This window comes from Peromyscus eremicus, chromosome 6, assembly GCF_949786415.1.
Source record: "Peromyscus eremicus chromosome 6, PerEre_H2_v1, whole genome shotgun sequence".
NCBI classification, from domain to species: Eukaryota; Metazoa; Chordata; class Mammalia; order Rodentia; family Cricetidae; genus Peromyscus; species Peromyscus eremicus.
In genome coordinates this window covers 64987398-65008074 of record NC_081421.1, presented here as the reverse complement: position 1 = coordinate 65008074, position 20677 = coordinate 64987398, and the positions used below count along the sequence as shown (strand labels likewise).

The window sequence follows — 20677 nt, the reverse complement described above, 5'->3', positions numbered from 1 at the left end:
CTCTCCTGATTCCCATCTCCCTCCTCTCTCTTCTTCCCCTTTGGAAAGTCTTCCCAAAATGGACCTAAACTGTTCTATGTCTGGGGAGCTGTACTGAGTAAGGATATACGGAACACAGGCAGGCACATACAAACTCTTTACTGGATACAAGAGGGCAGGCAACTCTCCCAATAGACGTAAAATCCTAAGTGTGTATACTAATGGGTTGCTGTGGTCCTCACATGGATGAAATTGGCAGTTACCCCCAAGTCTACCATGGCTGAAGCGAGACGGTGGGGTGAAAACACTCACTTGTTAGTGAAGGGGATGAGCTCCCCTGGCTCTTCATTTCAAATTTCCTGGTTCCTATACAGAGCTTGGACTTGGTTCACAGAGCCTGTGGAGCCTGATGATTGAAATCATAAGCTACAAGGACAAGATGATCTCCACTGGATGGAGGAAGTTCTTCCAGTCCCTAGTCAGTGGCCAAGAGTTCAGGCCAGCAAGGACATTGGCTCCAGTTTGTGAGTCCTGTTCCATCTCCCTCGGGGCTGCTGTCACTGTCCCTACTCCATTCAGCCTCTGCATTCCCATCTAAGAGTCAAAGTCTTGGATATGACTAAACAAGAAAGGTCAGAAAAGCCTAGAGCCATAAGAAACTGGAAGCAGAGATTCGCACACAGAGGAAGCAGAGCCATCGTGGCAAGTGACTAATTGGGGCAGCTTTGAGGCCACACCAACTACTTAGAGACTTGGCCTCTGGTAAAGAGCAGACAGGATGGACATTCCTAGTGTCGAGAGCGCTTCTCCTTGTCTCATGTCTCTGTGAACTCTGAGTGTGGGTGGCCATTCTAGAATCCAGGCCAATAACTCAGAGCAACCCAGTTTTGCAGAGTCCCATAGGATTTTCTGTAAATAGCAGTCATGGTGACTGAGTCCCCTCCTTCCCATTAGGAAAAAAAAAAAAAAAACTGGTCTGTTTAGTAAAGGGAAAGAGCTCCTCTCAGATCTAGACCTGTTTTCATGAGTGTTACTGTTTTCAACACAAAACCACAGCTCTCATCTCTAGGGAGTAAGAGACAGTTTATTCTGGAGTCATGTTGAGTGACCATGGCTGGGAACGCAGATTTGAGCTACTCCAAATTCCGTGTTCCAAAGTGGAAGTAGTTCCCTGAAGTTTTAGTTTTATAAAAACAAAGAAGATCATAAATAGCTGTGTCTGAATCTGATCTGGGTCCGGTGTGGATCAGGAAGTCTCTAGAGTTTTGGAACAAAATTAATTTCCTTATCCATTTACTTTTTGGGCCACTGGTTCTTTCAGGATACATTAATTGGACACTTACTGAGTGCTAGGCACTCCAGACTACCCCAAGGAGCCACTGCACTGAGTAAGGCTTGGCCAGGAGCCCCAAGGTCTGTAGGGAAGATCAAACAGGACCTTGGGTCTTCTGATGTGAAAAGGGAAAAGTCAAGGGGTATGACACTAGGTGGGACCTTGAGGCTGGAATGGCACCCATCTGTAGAGTTGTCTCCCCAGAGGGGAGGTGGCTTTTCTCCAATATCAGAATTTGCTGATACATCTACTTCTACCCTCAAAATACTGAATTGCAACCTGAGATGGTCAGTCTTAGCTGGTGAAGTGCACTTGAATGTATCTGAGAACTGTTTTCATTTTTTTCTTTTCCTTTTTCCTACCTTCTTTCTAAAACAAAAAATAAAAAACAAACAAAAAAAAAAAACAAAGGGGGAAAAAACAGTATCTTGCTGTGTAACCCAGGCAAGCCTCAGACTTGCTGTGGTCCTCCTGCCTTAGCTTCCTGAGCACTGGGATTTTTACACGTAAGCCACCAAGCCTAGCTAGAAGGAGTGAGAACCAACAGGCACCAAGGCTAAGAGCAGTAGACATCTCAGGACAGACACAAGAATGCTTCAGAACAAGACCTGGGTGTGGCCTGTGCAAGACATATGCAGGAAAGAGGTGAAAGTTACAGGAACAAACAGGACAGATAGGGAACCAAGGAGTTCACTCTTCAGTTGGGAGAGCAAAGGGCAGACACAGCAAAGGATACGGGAAAGGAAATTCTAGCATCATATTTGTGCTTTGGACATGTCACCCCAAGGTTTATGGAATAGACTAGGGGTAACAAGAGGCCACAGGCACATTGCCTGTTAGGAGGTGGTGACAGCAGCATAGTCTAGCTGAGAGCTTAATAGACCCTGTCGTGGTGCCACTCAAAACACGCCTATTTGGTCAGAAGATAAAATGTCCCTCGGTCAGAGATGGTACAACATGAAGCTCCTGTTGAGATGAGCCTGATAGCAAGGACAGGGAACAGACACTGTGTCTCTCAGCCAGACCATCAAACTACCGAAACAAGGCACCCCAAAATGGGAAGTTTCCCAGGAATCCCATACTGGGAGAAGGAAACTGTCCCAGCCGCAGAGGGACTCTGTGTGTAGGAGAGAGATTTCATACAGCTAACAACTCGTCATACTGCCTTACAGAATGAGACTGAAGCCCAGGGCAGGACCACATCGAGACCTGTGTGCTGAGATGTGCACTTCCTCCTCCAGTTATTTAAATTTGAATCTCACTTCGGGGCCCAGAACATGGACTTGGGTGTTCGCTGGGGCCCCTTATCCCTCTCTACAATGTGGCCACGTTGAATGAATCTCCTCTTGCTGCTTTCCAATATCAACGTGACCCTTTTGATTGGCTTATCGAGGAGGGGCAGCAGAACCTGGCTCAGGCTCAGATTACAACCCTAAGTTTGATACTCTGGATGAGTAAATTACTGTCATTTTGTCCTGTTTGCCAAGACCTTGCGGGGAAGAGGCCTCTGTTTTGAGCAGTCCAGTGAGGCAATCTTACACAACCCCAGAACCCAACCTCAGAGTCCTGCTCACCCCACCTCCCAGAGTTGCTTAAAATTTATATTTTAGAAAGCACTGTGTCATGAATTTTGACATTCCAATTACCAAGACAAGAGCAGGAATGATGTAACGGTTGCTCAAGTTTCTTAGGCTCATGTTTGTCTCAAGACCAGGTGGACTTGGCCCTGTTAGAGATATCCCCCTCAAGAGACAGAGAAATGGGCCCCAGGAGAGAAACCAACCGTGGGCCTCTCACAGGTTTATCTCCCTTTCTATTGCACATTCTCCAGTGTTTGCCTTCACAGCTGAAACTGCAGGTGCAGATCTCACAGTGAGGCTCAGAGAACAGGACAGCAGGGGGGCAGGACAGCAGGGGGGCAGGACAGCAGGGGCAGGACAGCAGGGGGGCAGGATCCCCAGGGCCCAGAGCCTAGGGTAGCCCCACATTAACATCAGTCTCTTCCTCTCCTCTCCTCTCCTCTCCTCTCCTCTCCTCTCCTCTCCTCTCCTCTCCTCTTCTCTCTCTCTCTCTCTCTCTCTCTCTCTCTCTCTCTCTCTCTCTCTCTCTCTCTCTCTCCCCCTTCCTCTTTTGCCTCCTCCTCCTCAAATTGCACCTCTTTTTCCCTCTGTCTTCTCTGGTTTTTCTCAGAGCACCCTCTCACTCCACTGCTTTCTGACATTCTACACTCCCTAGTGATATGCAACCCTCTGCTGTTAGGGTGCAAGTTGAGATGGGGGGGCTTGCACCCTCTCATTCCACTGCTTTCTGATATCCTACACTCCCTAGTGATATGCAACCCTATGCTGCTAGGGTGCGAGGGGGGGCTTTGTAAAGTCATTATGATCATATCTAACCGTGAACAACTTCAAGCACAGGATTTAGCTCCCAAGTCTCCTCATAACACAGAAAGGGACAAATCACCAGAGGGAAATACAGTTATGTATCACTTAAAAGTATTGGATGATTAGCTGTTGTGTGAACATCTTAGAGTATGTCTGATACAGAAGGAACTCAAAGTAACAGAATTGATGCTATGATAGATTTACCAATAGATTCACTTAGGACACATTAAATCACACAACATAGAATTTAGCTAAGGGAGCACTGCCTCCAAAACACCTCAAAGATGATTAGTCTTCCCACCAGGCCTGTTAGAGCTAAGCAAAATTTAGGATGCTAGGATATAAATGTTTGTTCACCAGGACTGACCAGATATTTGATCCATCCCCAAAGAACACACCACTGACAGGCAGCTCAAGGGGGCACCCACAGAGACACAATGACCATCAAGTCCTGGTCTGCCATTAAGATCCCTATGCCATTATCAGGAAAAGTATAGCTCTACCTGGTGGGCAAGATGGACCTGCATGACAACTATCCAAAGTGAACAGCTCTGGTGTGCTTAAGAAATAATTCAGTAGCCAGGCAGTGGTGGCACACGCCTTTAATCCCAGCACTCGGGAGGCAGAGACAGGTGGATCTCAGTGAGTTCCAGGCCAGCCTGGTCTACAAAGCGAGATCCAGGACAGGCACCAAAACTACACAGAGAAACCCTGTCTCAAAAAAAGAAAGAAAGAAAGAAAGAAAGAAAGAAAGAAAGAAAGAAAGAAAGAAAGAAAGAAAGAAAGAAACGGACGAACGGACTCAGCTTTGTTGTGTAAATTTCCCACCTGCCCAAGTGTCCAGACTTGCAGTCTCCTGTGTCTGTTCAAATTGTCCAAAGCAGAACCTGGGGCTGGGACTTAATGGAGACTGGAGGGTGGCAGTGGACATAAAATGCATGAGCCTCAGGTGTACTTAAGTTAGTAATAACTTCTATTCAGGGCTGGCTCCACCTTGGGCGTTAGCCACAGTCAGCTGGGAGTTGTTTGTTTTGTTTTTATGTAAAGAGCTTTTGCTTTATTAATCTCTAAGTGTGCAGAGTGATTTCTCATGGGGAAAGCCAATTATTTTTATAACATGCTAACACAGAGGTGGCACATGCCAATCATTCGATATGGCCAATTGAGAAACTTCCCAAATATGAAATGCATACAGCTATTGCTGGTGAAACACTGTATTATTTTTCAGTAAACGGGTTTTTTATCTTTTTCTAATTTTTTTATGTGTATGAGTGTTTTTCCTGCATGTATGTCTGTGCACCACATGTGTGCCTGGTGCTGTTTGTTGAACACCAGAAGAGGGCATCTGGAACTGAAGCTGCAGACAGTTGTAAGCTGCCGTGTGGGTGCTGGCAGTCAAACTTACGTCCTCTGGAAGAACAGCCAGTGCTTTTAACCATGAAGCCACCTCTCCAGCCCCTCAGTAAACAATTTTTGTAAATAGGAGGAGCACATTTTAAAATAATGAGTAATAATACGTACATAAACCAGTAACACAGTCATTTGTTAAAATGACCAAGTATCATGTACAGTATATAGTTGGGTGTGTTATACTTTTATCTGACTAGCAATGTGGTGATTCTGTTTATACCAGCATCACCAGAAACACACACAAGTGAGGCCTTGTACCTTACACACATTACTCATCACTGAACCACGGATTTTTAGCTCCATCATATGGAGTCTTCTGGGACCACTGTCCTATACGCTGTCTGCCATTGATCAGACATCATTATGACTGTTCTTTTTTTTTTTTCCATTTTATTTGATTTTATTTTGTCATGTGCTCACAGCATTTCTTTCTCTCCTCTCCCTGGCAGGTCACAGAGATAAATTAAAAATAAAATCTACAAGGAAAATAATTTATAAAAAGCACTCCCAGGTTCACGCTTTCTATCCCTATTGCTCAGTTAGGAAACTCCTCCCTGCAGAGGGAGGAGAATCAGTGCTTCCCCCTGACTCACCCCTGCTAGTTGGGGGGTGGATAGTACTCCAGAGCTGACCAGGGAGTACGGGCGGGGGGGGGGGGGGGGGGAGGGGGGGCAGCAGTGGCAAGTGACCAAAAAAAAAAAACACTGTGGTCCTGGAACCATCTGGCTACTACCTTGGTGCTGCTGCCCTCCCTGCCTCCCCAGGGCTGTCCTTCAGGAGCCCAGGCTAACCAGGCTGTGAAGCAGCTGCCTGAAGCTGAAAGCCTAGTGGAGGGGCATCTCCAGCCCTTTCATGAATTTCTCATTTTCCTAGAAAGAAACCCAAAAAAGAAAACAAGACAAGACCTCGGAACAGAGGAGAAAAATCCCAAGTGTTTACACAGTTACACGGAGTCTTTATGGCAAAGAGAACATTTAGCATCTTCGAATATTGGGGCATCTTCTTCTTACTCAACACAAGCATCCTAGGCCCTATAAGTGAAACAGGGCACACGCCCTAAAAAAATCAAAGTGCAAGAAAGTCTAAGAGGACTAGGTTTTGTTGCTGGGGTTTATAGGTTTTCGTTTTCCCCCAGTGACAAGGCCAGGTGTTAGTAGGCAGAGGGGCCTGAGGGAAGATCACTTCCCAATGTTGTGCTGAACAGTGCCTGGAGGTCACTGAGCTGGCTTCTCCCTCCACACCATCACCTTGCTTCTGTTTAGCCCCTGCAGAGGAAGCTGTAGGCCAGGTTCCGGGTACTGCCAGAGTAGCACCCCACTCCAGAGAGCTCTAGGCAGCTAGTGAGGGTGGGTACCACAAAAGGGGGAGAGTGGGAAGAGAACAGCATTTCCATGCAGGCTCTTAGGTGGTGGCTAGGGAGGGAGGGGGCTGACTGTTCTTAAAAGAGTTAGGAGAAGTTCGTAATGAATGCTGAGGCCTAGGGAGAGGAGTCTGTACCACAGCAAGGCCTGTGGGACCTTTTCTGATGTGAGTCATCTGCTGACCATCTCCCACACTCCCTAGTACTATCCAAAGCATCTTTCCTGTGTTCAGTGTCAGCTCTTCCTTCCTTCTGCCAGAGCATAGTGACTCCATTCAAGGAAACCAACATCCATTGATTACTCACCCATTCCCCAGAGTCAGCCACTAATGCAAGAGGCTGCTATTGACACTGGCTGTCAACAAAGCATACAAGGTCCCTGCTCTCAGGGAGAGTAAAATATCACCAAGGAGGACAAATATGTAGCCTAGGCCATTTCAGAGGGTTATGAGTCCTGCTGAGAAAACAAAGGAGGAAGAAGATGAGGTAGTCAAGTAACTGCTAGGTGAGATCCTGCTACAGAGAGGATAATTGGCATGAGACCCAAGTGAGAACCGACTGTCGGGGCTGGAGAGACGGCTCAGTGGTTAAGAGCACTGATTGTTCTTCCAGAGGACCCAGGTTCAATTCCCAGCACCCACATGGCAGCTCACAACTGTCTGTAACTCCAGTGCAGGCAAAACACCAATGCACATGAAATACAATAAATAAATTAAAAAAAAAAAAAAAAGAACCGACTGTCTCCATGAGAATGTATTCAAATGCATTGGAGAATGGTGAGGGGTTTTCCCAGGCAGGTGGCATGATTTGATTTTTGTGTAGTGATCACGGGAGCTGCTTCATGAAAGGCAGATTTGGGAACTCAGGAGTAAAGGCTGGGAGGGCACTTGGGGAGTTATTGCAGAGGCTCACTGAATGCTAGACCCATACATCTAGAACCCATACATCTAGACCCATACATCTAGACCCATACATCTAGACCCATACATCTAGAACCCATACATCTAATGGAGGCGGGTGACAGACAGCCAAATACACATTCTCAACACCGGCTTGTGGGCAAACATAAGGAGAACTGGGTGGTGAACACAAGATAGCCCGGAAACTCAGAAGAAGATCATGTCTGTGTTCTTGACTGGGATGGGGCAAGGTGAAGAAAGGTTTCCTCAGACTGAGTTCTGGAAGGATAGGTGCTGCATTTCTGCATGCCCAGTGCCGTGTCAGACAATGTGAGAAATCACCCTTTTTTTTTTCTTTTTTTTTAAATTTTATTTTATTTTATTTTACAATATAATTTAATTCTACATATCCAAGGTTGGATAAAGCACAGGGACAAATAGCCAAACGAATGGAAACACATGAACTATGAACCAATGGCTGAGGGGCCCCCAACTGGATCAGGCCCTCTGAATGGGTGAGACAGTCAATTGGCTTGATCTGTTTGGGAGGCATCCAGGCAGTGAAATCACCCTTTTTGATTTCAATAGTTTAGCTTGCTTTCTTTCAACTGTGAAGGCTTCTTGTGTTGGCCAAGTCAAAATCATGGTGGTTCCCAAGCATTCTCATATAGAGGCCTGTGGCTATTCTTCCACTGAGTCCAGAACTTTTTGCTGGCTTCCAAGGCTGTGGCCTGCAGGTCAGCTTAGCTTGTACTGTACAAAAAGCCTGCCTGGAATGTCCCCCGAAGGGCAAGAGACTAAATACTCAGCACTGAGAACCATGTGGATGGGAATGCAATAGCAGATCTACTTCAGCCCCTAAGTGACAGATCAAGTGACAGACTGACTTCCAGCACCCTCCGATGGCAAAGTAGCCACCTACAAGCACAATCTCTAAGTACTAACCAAAGTAAAGGCGCTGAATCCTCAACGCACACACGTGAATTATGGGAAAAAGCAAGTGCGAGCGAGCAACACTAGACAAGAGATTTTCATAAGGCTTTAGGTTAAAAAAAAGTCTGTGATTCACTTGGAAATGACTGAAGGACGGTGCTCAAGAACAACATCCAATCTGGGGCTTCGATTCAACAATGGCTGCCCCCGTTTTACTTACGACACCTCGCCCTGGTGCCAGTTTGAAGTCTCTTGCACAGCCACTCACCGACACCGAAGTTCTCCGAAAGTTCTCAGGCAAGGGCCTAGACCTAGTTTCCAAGTTCAGCTCCACCCTTGTTTCCCATCAAAGGCCAAAACAGCAAGTCTCACTGCTGGGAAGTGAAGGACAGGGAGAGGCACTTGCTGAATGTTTACCGCAACAACAACAAGAAAATGATGATGACATTAAAAACAATCCAAGTGAACTTATAGTCCCAGAAGGGCAGAGGCTTCAGCTGAAAGCTAAGGAAATCTGAATGAAAGGAATGTTTAAAATAACGTGTCAGTGGTGACTGATCAATTTGAGCAAATGTAGTACATGTTAAACAACACAAGAAACCAAGCACAGGTAGGTGGGACTTGTCTACAGTGCCTTCTTAATTTTTGTATAAATCTACAAGAATCTCCATTAGTTAAGAAATAAGGAGGTTTGGGGCACTTACAACACACCAGACACCACCTTGCAAAAAGGCCTTCTTTAAGCCATAAATCAGCCTCGGGGCTGGGTTGGTCAAATGTCTATTTTGCAATGAAGAATAAGTTTGGAGAAGTGAAGTAACTTTCTCAAGTGTCAAACTTACCTGTCTCCAAAACCTTTGCTGTTATAAAACTCCCTAAAACCAGGGTAAGTTTTTATTTCAGAAAATAATACCATCTCAACCTTTTTTTTTAATGATTTTTGTAAGACATAGACATTCTTCTGTCAGATCCAATCTTTAATTCTTCCCCTAGTCTTTATCTTAATACAGTTAATTTCCAATTTTCCCTTTAAAAACCCTGTCCTCCTAGACAGGCTTGAGTCATTGCTCTCTTTAGATGTCTAAGTAGTTGACTGCTCAATTCAGTCCTATTTCTTCTGGCTGCCTATTCTAAATTCTTTGAATATGTTCTAGCAAATTACACTTTGTGAATTAAATGACATGCATAATTATTGCATTTTGGACATACCTAATTCGATTTTTTAAGTCTCCATTTAAAGTATCTGTTTTGCAGATCAGAAAATGAGGAAACATAATTGTGTGGTACTCTGAAATGTTTTTTTTTTTAATTAAAAAAAAGTTTATTGGTGATGATTCAGAAAAGGGTGTATAGGGTGGGAAGACTGGAGCCAGCGCCCTATTTGGGCTGACCCTCATCTTCCCGCTGCTTCTGGGCAATCAGCTGCTGGGCACTTAGCTGCAAGACGCATACGCATCAAGACGAGACTCTCATAGTCCCTTTCTGACAGCACTGAGCCCTTTGATCTGAAATATTTTTAAACTACAAATAAAATTGACTAAACAAAAGAATTCTATAGGTCACTGTGCGAAAAGCCCTATGCCAAGTTCAGGAACAAACTGGCATCAATGGCTGCCCTGTGAGACTTTAGAACTGAAGGAGGCCATACACTTTCCTCAGCAATAACACTGAGGTCACCGTGATAAAGAAGAGCAAGGTGCTGAAGTCAGCCAATGAGATGCATGGCTCCATTCCAGGGGCAAGGTTCTCGCCAAAATATATGTCCTGTCGATGAGAAGCCATGGGAAGTACTTGGGACTCACTTGGAGCTAGACATCTCTGAAGTTCTGGCTACTTTGCCACTTACAGGAAGCTAATAAGACAGAACTCTCACACAGGTTTAAGCAAAGCTTGAACCAACAACAGGAAACTAGAATTCATGGCAAGCCAGTCCCTCAGAACCACCCAAAGCAGATGGAGTTCCATCTGCATGTGCCCCAGGATGCATAGGAACTGAGAGTCTCCAAAAGCATTCCTTGGGTTTTACACACAAAGAACACTGAGGTCACTAGGTCAGGAAGTCATATGGGGACCAATCCCTCCACTCAGGGCAAAGCAAGTTAATTCCATGTGCCCTCAGACTTCCCTGGATCTAATGACCAAGGTTTATCTCTCAGATCCATGTTACGCCTGGACTAACAGAGCTCTCGGTGCTTAATTGTGGAGCCAGAGCCAGAACACAATTCACTAGACAAGGAGGTTCCTACAACAGACAGAATGACTGGACCAGGAGCAATGAGCTTTTCCGAAATCCCATCTATCCAGGTAGGAAACTACTACAAGAAGCCAAAGAGGGCTCTTTAGCAGTTCCATTGTTTGTAACCAATAGGGGGACTTATTACAATAGGTTTGTAACCTGCTTCTGGATTTCTCCCACTGTTTCTCTACAATACCTAAGAAATGTATCCATGTACAGCAGGAAGTTGTTGTAGTAACAAAATGTGACCATATTCTGCAGCAGAGAATCAGCATGTTCAGATACCTAGTAAGTTCAGTGAGTCGATGGTCCTAAACAGACAAGGTGGTAGTATAGATATCTCCACTAGAGTCAATGACAGGTTGGATACTGCTTTCCCAGGGCATGTGTGACTATGCCAGGTATGAGGACACATACAGAATAGAGTCATCTGTTGGTTTGTTCCTGGAAGGATGTCTCTGGCAACCATGTGATGTCAGACTGTCAACCATCCTGGTCCAGATCATTTTGCCCAAATGTCTCTGGATGCAAAATCCCAAACAATATGTTCTACCTGAGTGTGACCAGCACCCCACAAAAGAATATATAAGCCAACCTGGCACTTGTAACTTCAGCCGGGGAATTCTCATTTATAAGAGTCTCTAGTCCAAAGCCATGACCTGGGTAGTGGGGTAAGACTGCACAGCATACTTACCTTACACACCATTGGCAATGTGTAAACCTGTCTAACTTTATGTCCATGTTCCAGGTAAACTTTATTGAGCTGTGCTTTTCCAGTCAGGTTGCAGATAGCTGTCAGAATTCCCACCAGACTGACGATGGACTGCGGGTATGCTATTAAAGTGTGGGGGATGCTCCAAATGGGGATTGACTAAGCCAACAATGCTTTGGATTTCAGAGAAGACTGGAAGGAAGGTTCCTCCATCTGGGGAAGAGTGGGGAAACTCCCAAGAATGTATAGAAATCATTGTCTGGAAGATTGCTCACACCAGGAAAGATTCACCAGGACTTCAGGCCCTGAGGCATCTTGGGTGGAGTCCTGGGCAGAAGAGAGAGCCCCAGAAACAAGTTCATTGGCACCTGCTTGGCACCCTGGGCAGCAGAAGCACTGAAGAGAGACGATAGAAAAAAGCTAGAGAGGCAAGCAGAGGGAGGAAGGGAAGCTTGGCCCTGTCCACTCACTAGACAGAAAGCCGGCTAGAAGGGAGCACTGCACACATTATCAGCCTCTTCCACCCACGATGAGCATGGGTCTGCTCCTTGCTCTGTACTTGCCAGACTCGTTAACAGCTGTTCAAGTTTCTTAACCTCTCTGGGTCTCTTCATAAGCAAAATGGAAACCAGAATTCCTTCTCTCACAAGGTTGTTATGAGAAACACATGAATTACATCGCCATTGTGTCTCAAGCAAAAGTGAGAACTTACCAACAAGTACAGAAGGGCTATGTCAAAATTGTTCTTTAATTCTTTAGCAAAAGAACGGTCAAAGTTTTTTTTTTTTTTTTTTTTTTTTGCTAAAAAGATGGCTGGACGAATATTCAAGAATATGTGAGGACGAAAAACAAATGTCTAAGATTCTTAAGTGAGTCGCTGAGCTTTAAACAAGGTGATGGCCATGACCGTCTGCGGTTTACCATGTTGACCAAGCTGTAAACTACACTGCCCTGTCCAGCAGATAGAGAATACAACCTTGTTTATCCGCTGAAACTTTGCACTCAGACATACCTCACAGAACACTTTTCTCAAGTGTCAAATGATGACACGGAACTAGACCTACTTTCCTCTAAGAGAGATGATGGCGGGAAATAAGCAGCCGCCGTTTGCCTTATCTCGGGCTGGAAATTACTTTTTTCTTTCACACTACGGCACAGCTGGAACCCAATAAACACCAGTAGCTCGCCTGGCCCTCTTTAACCAATTTGGAGGCCAGCAGGTGAGGTGAGGTCTGGACCCAACCAAAATGGTTCATTTCCCAAATAGAATATGTGTGAACGTACTCCACAGAATAAACGCTTGTGCTCAGCTGCTGGAGACTGTGTCCAATTTCAGACCCTCTCTATACCCTTTTGGACCATTATTACAACCAGGGGGATCTTGGCTGAACTCAGTCTTGGGTGGAGAACCTGGATAGACAGGAAAATTGCAGGCCCCGGAAATCTCAGTGGCCGGATCTGCCTCAATCGGTGAGCCAAGGTCTCCTCTGTGGTTCAAGTGTTGCATGAGGTTTCCTGCCAAGTCACTTTTTCTCAACTTCCCGCTGCCTTGTTCTTCTTCTGCATCTGAGGAAACAGAAAACCAAATCACCGTGCTCCAGGCCACAGGCCCTATCTGACTCTGTCCATTGTTCCTATGATGGACCTAATGTTGTCCGCTATAATAATCCCAGCCCACCCTCCATGGAGCATCTAGGACCTGTCTCCCTTACCTCATCTTTCCCTGCCCAACCATGAGCTTGGGATCTGTTGTTGGTAGCTTTGTGTTAATCTAATTCTTCCCAACTGGTGCCCCATTCACAGGGCAATCTGGGCCACCTTCCTATGGTTCATCTAGGTGGGCTTAGAGAAAGCTAACTCACTAAATCTCAACTAAAGGCAAGCATTATTAAGACTACATCCCCCCAAATATCTAGTGAAAAGTCCAAGAGAGAATTTCAAGAGGAATCCAAAGCACTGAGACATGTCCTCCCACACCCTCATACACACACACACACACACACACACACACACACACACACACACACACACCATCACCTCCACCATCCAACTAAATAGGTTGCTCTCTTCTGTGTATTCGGGGGCTGTTTTCCATACATCATACTCTCTCAGTATTAAGTGGGACCTGGAATGTATCTTGGTGAACCCAGAACCTCTCCGATCTTTTCCCTGGACCACTTTGATACTAGTGACACTATTCACTTTTGAACTATGCATTAGCAAAACACATAGCAGAATAACAGGAGTCCATCTCCAAGTTAGATTATCCTTCTCTCTGCATTACACAGTGTGTTCCACGCTCCTGCCTTAGAAGGGTGATGAAAGAAGGTATCCATTCATAAAACTGAAATAAGCACTTTACTCCATACCTCTCACTTCTCTGTTAGGTTTTAGGGAGGGAGTAGAGAGAGGTTGGAGAGAAAGGCGTGGAGTCTAATTGACTCCTCCTTCATGCAAAAGATTTATTAACAGTATAGAGGGGATCTGAAGAAAAATCTTAACTCCACCCCACCAAACAAAGCGAGGTGTGTCTTCTTTTAAGGTTCTTAGGAGAAGGAAGAGATAGAGGGAGGGAAGGTACTATGCTACAAGGAAATAGGTAAAGTTCCTTCGTGTAACCAAATTAGATTGAAAGGGCCTTATTCACCCTATGATCTGCGCCAGCAGCAACTTCCTGGAAAGTCCAGATTTGGGGTGAATGGCAGAGTGGAGAATTTCACAGAGCAATGGGCCTGGTTGATATGTGTGTGACGCATGGGATGTATAGGACTGGTTAATGCATGACAGTGAGACAGACATGACAGTAGTCATGCTGCCTCTGACCCTGGGCGGTAGGGAGGCTGGCTGTGTTCTTGTCAGCCCCCTCTGTGGAGGGCCTGGCTACCTGGAAGGCCTGTTTCTCTACCTGTGTGACATGGCATTTCCACTTCCTATTCTGTGACTATACTCCCATACCTATTTAGTTCCAATCTTTACTCTTAACACACTGGCTGCCCACTATTTGCACAAATATGTTGCTAATAACCAACTGGTTATTGATTGAAATGTTGGTAAATAAGAAGCACCTCTGATTCCTCTACATTTGCATTTAATGTCTACTACAAGCAGTAAGTCTAGTGCTCAGAAATGAGTCATCTTACTGGCAGCCAGGTAAGTATCTCATAATACTTTACTGGCCTTTAGGGAATTGCACATCCTTGTGAATCCCTGTGTAATTGGTCTCTCCTCTCCTACTATTGGGCATGAAACACACCCATATTCTCCAAAGAACCCTCACCTGGCCATCTCAGGGTCAGCTCCTTTCTTCAGCTCAGCTCAGAGACCCGGTACAATAACTGTCTAAGCAGGGTAACTGCCCAAGAAGGGTCCCTGCTGCAATCATACAGTAGCTAGGTGGCTACTTCAGGGCAGACAGACTTCAAGCCGGTGTCATCCTCCCAGGGATCAGGACACCTTAAGCTTCCAAAGCAAGATCAGGAAGGGCTGTGGGCAGCAGATAGAAACTGATCCAACCCTTGGGAACACAGTTCTTCCCAAAGGCTCTACCCACCTATCCAAAATACAACCCACAACAGTCCACCTTGTACTACAAAAAGACAACAGCTAGGACGAGTGTTCTCAAGGTTTTGAAGTCTTTGACACTGTTTTAATTTTATTGTTATCATGAGAGTGTGCACCTGCATGTGCCACTGTGTGCATGTGGAGGACACTCTGTGAAATCTGTTCCCTCCTCCCTCCTTTACATAGTTTCTGAGCATCCAATTCAGGTTTTCAGGTTTGGTGCAGATCCATCTTTGACACTTTTGAGAATGTGGTGACAGCTGTGAAGGAATATTCCACACACTCGTGCATTCAAAATGCAGCATTCCTCTTGAATTCAACTTCAGGGGTATATACCATGTCCACTGGACAAGTCACCAACCCTAATTTGATGATTCTAGTCACAGCTCTCTATCTTCTGCATCACTAACACACAAGTAAGGACAATCAAAAGTTTCCCAAGCCGCAGATCAGAAATCCAGACCAAGAGCTCAACTGGTAAAGTACTTGGTGCTCAAGCCTGATACCCTGAGTCTAATCCCTGGAACTCATGTAAAGGTGGAAGGTGGAAAGGAGAGAACTAACTCCACCAAGTTAACCTCTGACCTTCATGTATGTTATCATACACACACAATAATAATAATAATAATAATAATTAATAATGATTAATAATAATGTTTTAGTCTTTCCTATACCTTTCCCAACCACCAGGCTTGGCCCTGGTCACACATACCAGTCCAATCTGGTCAGCTTACCTGACGTTAACCTGCCTTCACCACCTCCAGGCCTTAAGTAGGGTACTCATTCTGTGCTCAGGTACAATCTGGTGAGTTCCTCAAATCCTAGGCTTTCTGCACCCTCCCTAATCCCAGGATCTAATCCAGGCCATACATCTTGTGACCTGGTCTGCTCAGTCCCACCCACACTGTTCCAGGATTTGCTTCAGCTCTGCCCTAGCCTGGAGGAAACAGTCAATCAAGTGAAGGGAAGCCCGTGGAGTAGCAGGAATCTTTGCCAGCTATATATCTGGTAGTGGGTTAATATCCAGAACATACAAAGAATTAAGAAAACAAATGATTATGATTAATAATAAGTCTCTGTGTGGTTATTTGGTTGTGAGCCTAGCCTTTAATGGCTGAACCATCTCTCCAGCCTATGTGTGGTTATTTGGAAGTGGCTGGCAGGACAGAGCTGACCTGAGATCCCAACAAAAAACTCCATCTACATACACTTACTGCCAGATATTACAATGCATTTGCTTATAGGTTTATTTCCTTGATTTACCCATGAGTTCCTTGTGGGCATGGATTAAGTCTCATTCATTTCTGTATTCTAGTACTGAAAGGATAGCACAGATCTACTGATTTTAAAAGTTAATTTCCTGGTTAGAAATGGAAAATATAGAATACAAATATTACCAAACCAAAAACAAAAAAAAAGAAAGAAAAAAGAAAACAAATGATCCAGTTTTTTTTTAAATGAGCTATGGATCTAAACAAATTATTCTCAAAAGAAAAAAATTAAAATGGCTAAGAAATATCTCAAAATGTGTTCAAGCCGGCCAGTGGTGGCACATGCCTTTAATCCCAGCACTTGGGAGGCAGAGCCAGGCCCTCTGTGAGTTTGAGGATAGCCTGGTCTACAAAGCTAGTTCTAAAATAGCAAAGGCTACACAAAGAAACCCTGTCTCAAAAAAAAAAGTGTTCAATACCCTTAGCAGTTAGGGAAATGTAAATTTAAACAACTTTGAGATTTCTTCTTACCCTAATCAGAATGGCAAAGATCAACAAAACAACTTAAACTTACAGTGGAGATGAGGAGGTGGAGAAAGGGGACACTCATTCACTGTTCCTGGGAGTACACCCTGGTTCACCACTATGGAAAACAGTGTGGAGGAGTATTCTCAAAAAGCTCAAAGTAGCTCTACCATGTGACTCAGCTATACTCTTGTTAGGAGAGGGGTCCCTGCAGGCCTCTGGATGGCAGAGAAAAGGTCCATGATGAGACAAGAATAAATCTCTGTTCATCCTGACTTTGGTAACCAGTGCTGAACCAAAACTTTAAGAGTCTGACACCAGTTCATTTGTTTTAGTCTTATTTAAGCACAGCACAGTTTTGGAGAAAAGGTTTTCTGATAACAGTTAACTCAGTCCTGTGAGTACAACAAAGCTCAAGATATGTCTTCATTGAAGCTCTTTACAAAGTACATATGGCTTCTTCTGTAAAGATGGATTCTGTTGACTTAGAAACAATGCTCAAGATAAAGGTCTAGGGAGAATGACTGAGGTAATCACAATACCTGTGGGAGTCAGGATTTGACCTGGCCCTAAGACAGCATAGAAGTCACTTAAGCTGTTGTAAAGTACAAGTGACAACTCCTCACATGGATGAGTTTTGTGGCCTAGAGGTAATGCTCAAGGTTTTAGTTGGGGAGTTGGGGAAGGGGGGTCTGGTATAAATAAAACATAAATTCTAGAAGATATGGACAGAGCCTGGCTCATCAAACAGCGAAGGATCACCAGGTTGTAAACTACATCCATTCCTCGCATTCCAGGAAGAATCCTTCCTTTGAAGGATGTCAGTGTGTTTAACTTTCCTGGTTTCTCCAATGCTTATCTGTGTGCACAAGGACCTTTTGTCCTCTACATACCATTCCTTAACATGTGACCAAAGGACTCCACATCCTACCCAACAGATGCTCACTCAGCCATGTCTGTTGCTACTCTATTCACAATAGCTGGGAAATGGAAACAACCTAAACATCCTTTAACTGAAGAAGGGATAATAAATATGTGGTACATATACACTATTGAATACAGCAGTAACCAACAACCATCTACTGGCCCACTCACTAGAAGGGAATTCATGCCGATATTGTAGTCCTAGCCATCTACCTGTGGATGGTAGACTCTAGAGGAGAGCCTATGACTGCCATTTTCCTACACCAAATTATTTCTAAATAGTTCTAGATAGTCCTCCTTCCACCCACAGATAAGTGCAGCTCTCATCCCTCACTAAAGCAGCTTGTTTTTGCAGCAGAGAATATTACAGAAGCCATAATTGGTCAAATGCACACAGAGAATAACTGACATTGGGGTACCCAGCAATAATTGATCCATTTGTAACACAACCCCTACACGTAAAGCTCAAGAAACATCATGGAAGAGGGTTCAGAAATACTGTTAAGAGCCAGATGACTAGAATATCTAGTGATGTGAGATTGTGTCTTCTACGTATGACAGGGAAGCTGCCCCTGTGACATCTCAACAATATGGCTGCCTAAACAAGACCTGAACAATTCTGACACCAACTGGCATGGCGGTGTGAATAGGAGAATAGGGTCTCACCCCTAGATGAAGAGCTTTAGGCAATTAATGACTGCTGAGAGGAACAGTCTTTACCAAGGATGATCCCCCAATTGGTTATCCAATACCAAGTGGTCAGCCCTAAAAACATATACATGAGCAACACTAAATGAACTCAGCAGGTTGCGTTTACATGTTTACTCATATGTGTATTTAACAATTATAATTAAGAAAAAAGGCCATGAATTTGAGAGGGAGTGGGGGAATGGCATGGGAGAGGTGGAAGGGGGAGAGGGAAGAGGCGAATGATGTAAATACAGAACACATATGAAATTTAAATTTTTATTTAAAAAATAATGATAAATTTTTAAATTAAAAAAAAAAGAAATCCAGTTCAATGGCTAAGCTCTCGTGAAAGGTCTCTGACTTTCTCATTTTACTAGGCCCTAGCAAAATCCACAGATGTAATGATGGGGGAGTTAGCCAGTTCACAGATGACCAGAGTTGTCCTTTGAGCTTCATGAATACACTGACCTATCTACCCATTCCTGTACCGTTTAATTGAGTTTGGAATTTTGGAGTAAAAATGAAGAGGCACTAAGATGTGGGACCAGATGGGATTCTTCTAGTGCTTAATGTCTGACTAAAGAGCATCCACCTGCCACAGGACAGAGAATCAGTCCTCTTTCTCTCTTTTCCTCCTTCCCTCCCTTCCTCCCTCCCTCTCCCCACTGCTTCTCCTCCACTCCAATATACACACCCTTCATATCTATCCCACTAACTTCCTAAGGCATTTGACTAGAAACTAAGCTATGTCCCACAGCATCCATTCACCTACCAACTCTCTATTCCCAAATCTCCCATTTAGGAACAACCAGTAAAACTGTCAGGTCTAAGTTTTAGACTTTTAAATTTTTTAAATCCTAGAACCACTGGCTCAAACTTCAGAGGCCAGAAGATACTCCGAACGATTTGGGGAGCAGTGAGGAGAGGGACAGTCACTGGCTGGGGGAGGACTGGAGAGTCTTAAGCAGTAAGGACAAAACAACAGGCTTCTTCCTTCCAGTTTTCCAACCCTTCCTTCACCCCTAGTAAAGCAGAGACTCAGAGAGGCCTGAGGTATGACAACTTTATTACTCTGTAGACATGTCCAGGGGCCCAGCCCCGGGCCAGAAGCTCTGCTACTTCTTGTGGCTGTCTTCATGGGCGGCCAGGCCCACCTTTATCATCAACACAAGGAACTCCTCGAAGTTAACTGCGTTGTCCATATTGATGTCCAACTCTTTGAATATGGTTTCAGCATTCTTCTTCTGTCAAGAAGAGTGAGAAAGAAAGCCAGACTGTAAAGATTTTAGAGAAAACTAAGCACTGGCTATCTGTAGATGAGCATTGGCTATCTGTAGAAAAAGCAGCATGGAGGACCAGCCATTTCAGCACCTTTAGAGAACCCCAAGAACGCAGCAGCTCCTCACCTGCACATACTGAGGACACTCAGTGGTGAGCAACTTCTGCAGATCATCCCTGTAGAGAGCATGTTTATTCCCTTTCACCTCGGAATACTTGTGGTAGACATCAACCATGCTTTCCAAGGCCTTCTCTAGATCAGACAGCATTGTAGCTAAAGACTGGATCACCTGAAAGAAAGGGCCCCAAGGGATGGTGCTGCAGTTACTCACGGCAGAGTGAAGACTGAGTGGATGGTCACAAGGTTTGTGACCCAAGGAGTAGCTTTGGCCTGGCCTGTACCACCCAGATTACTAAATGGCTCTCGCTCTCTCTCTGATGGGAAGAGATAGGATGGAGCATTGGAGGGACTTTGGTACACACACATACCACACACACACACACACACACACACACACACACACACACACACGAATGTAGCAAACTCCACACAAAACACTGCCTGCCCTCTTCTACTGGACACTGCTCCCCTCCTTCCTCATCCTCATTCCACTTCCTTCATCCTCAAGCATTTGATCTGTGCTAAGGACTTCCCCAAGCTTCCTTGCCATCTCAGAGAAGGCTACTCCATCTCCCAACCCTCCCTAAGGGAAGCCTACAGTGGGAGATAGACTCACACAGCTCTACTTACCCGATGTCCCTGAGACGGAGCTGACAGAGGGCATGTGAAGCTAAGTGTCAGCTGCTTTTTATAGCGGAAAGCCTGGCCAGCTGCCCGCAGCCTCAGGATATGGAGACAGAACTCTTCCCTTCCAGACTTGCCACAGCCTCTGTTTCCCAACCGGGCCCATGTGGCAATCACTGAGCACAGTAGGCATTTCTGAGCCTGAGGAAGTGGGAGTGTTGGAACAGGTAAGACATTTACCAGACAGGAGTACCCAGCAGGAAGAACCAAGATGGGGCGTGGCAATCAGTCCTTTTCTGGGCCCCTGGCACCCCATCCCTGTGTCCAGACAGAGTCCCAGTCTTAGCCTCCCCCCTGCCATTGCTGATCCTTTGCCTCTGTGTCCAGTCTAGCATCTCTGAAGGTGGGTGTTGCTGTGAGAATGCAGGTACACAGAAGACACAGCTTCCATCAGGTCCTCAAAGTACCAAAGACCTCAGAAACATTAACACTGGTCC

At 45.0% G+C, this 20677-nt stretch overlaps 1 protein-coding gene across 1 annotated transcript; it reads right to left on the bottom strand.

Annotated features, from left to right (window-relative positions):
• Nucleotides 1-19233: 19233 nt before the first annotated feature.
• Nucleotides 19234-20203, bottom strand: S100a8 (S100 calcium binding protein A8). Its single transcript, XM_059264832.1, has 3 exons — nt 20187-20203; nt 19564-19725; nt 19234-19401 (listed from the first exon to the last, which is right to left on the bottom strand). Exons 2-3 carry the CDS (start codon nt 19702-19704, stop codon nt 19273-19275), a joined length of 270 nt encoding a protein of 89 aa, XP_059120815.1. The 5' UTR covers nt 19705-19725; nt 20187-20203; the 3' UTR covers nt 19234-19272.
• Nucleotides 20204-20677: the final 474 nt, after the last annotated feature.

Bases quoted from the DNA above. Each gene is read 5' to 3' on its own strand.
- S100a8 (XM_059264832.1), bottom strand. From the start codon at position 19,704: ATGCTGTCTGATCTAGAGAAGGCCTTGGAAAGCATGGTTGATGTCTAC. The intron at 19,402-19,563 runs GTGAGGAGCTGC...TCTTCTTGACAG, and splicing joins AGTGTCCTCAGTATGTGCAG to AAGAAGAATGCTGAAACCAT.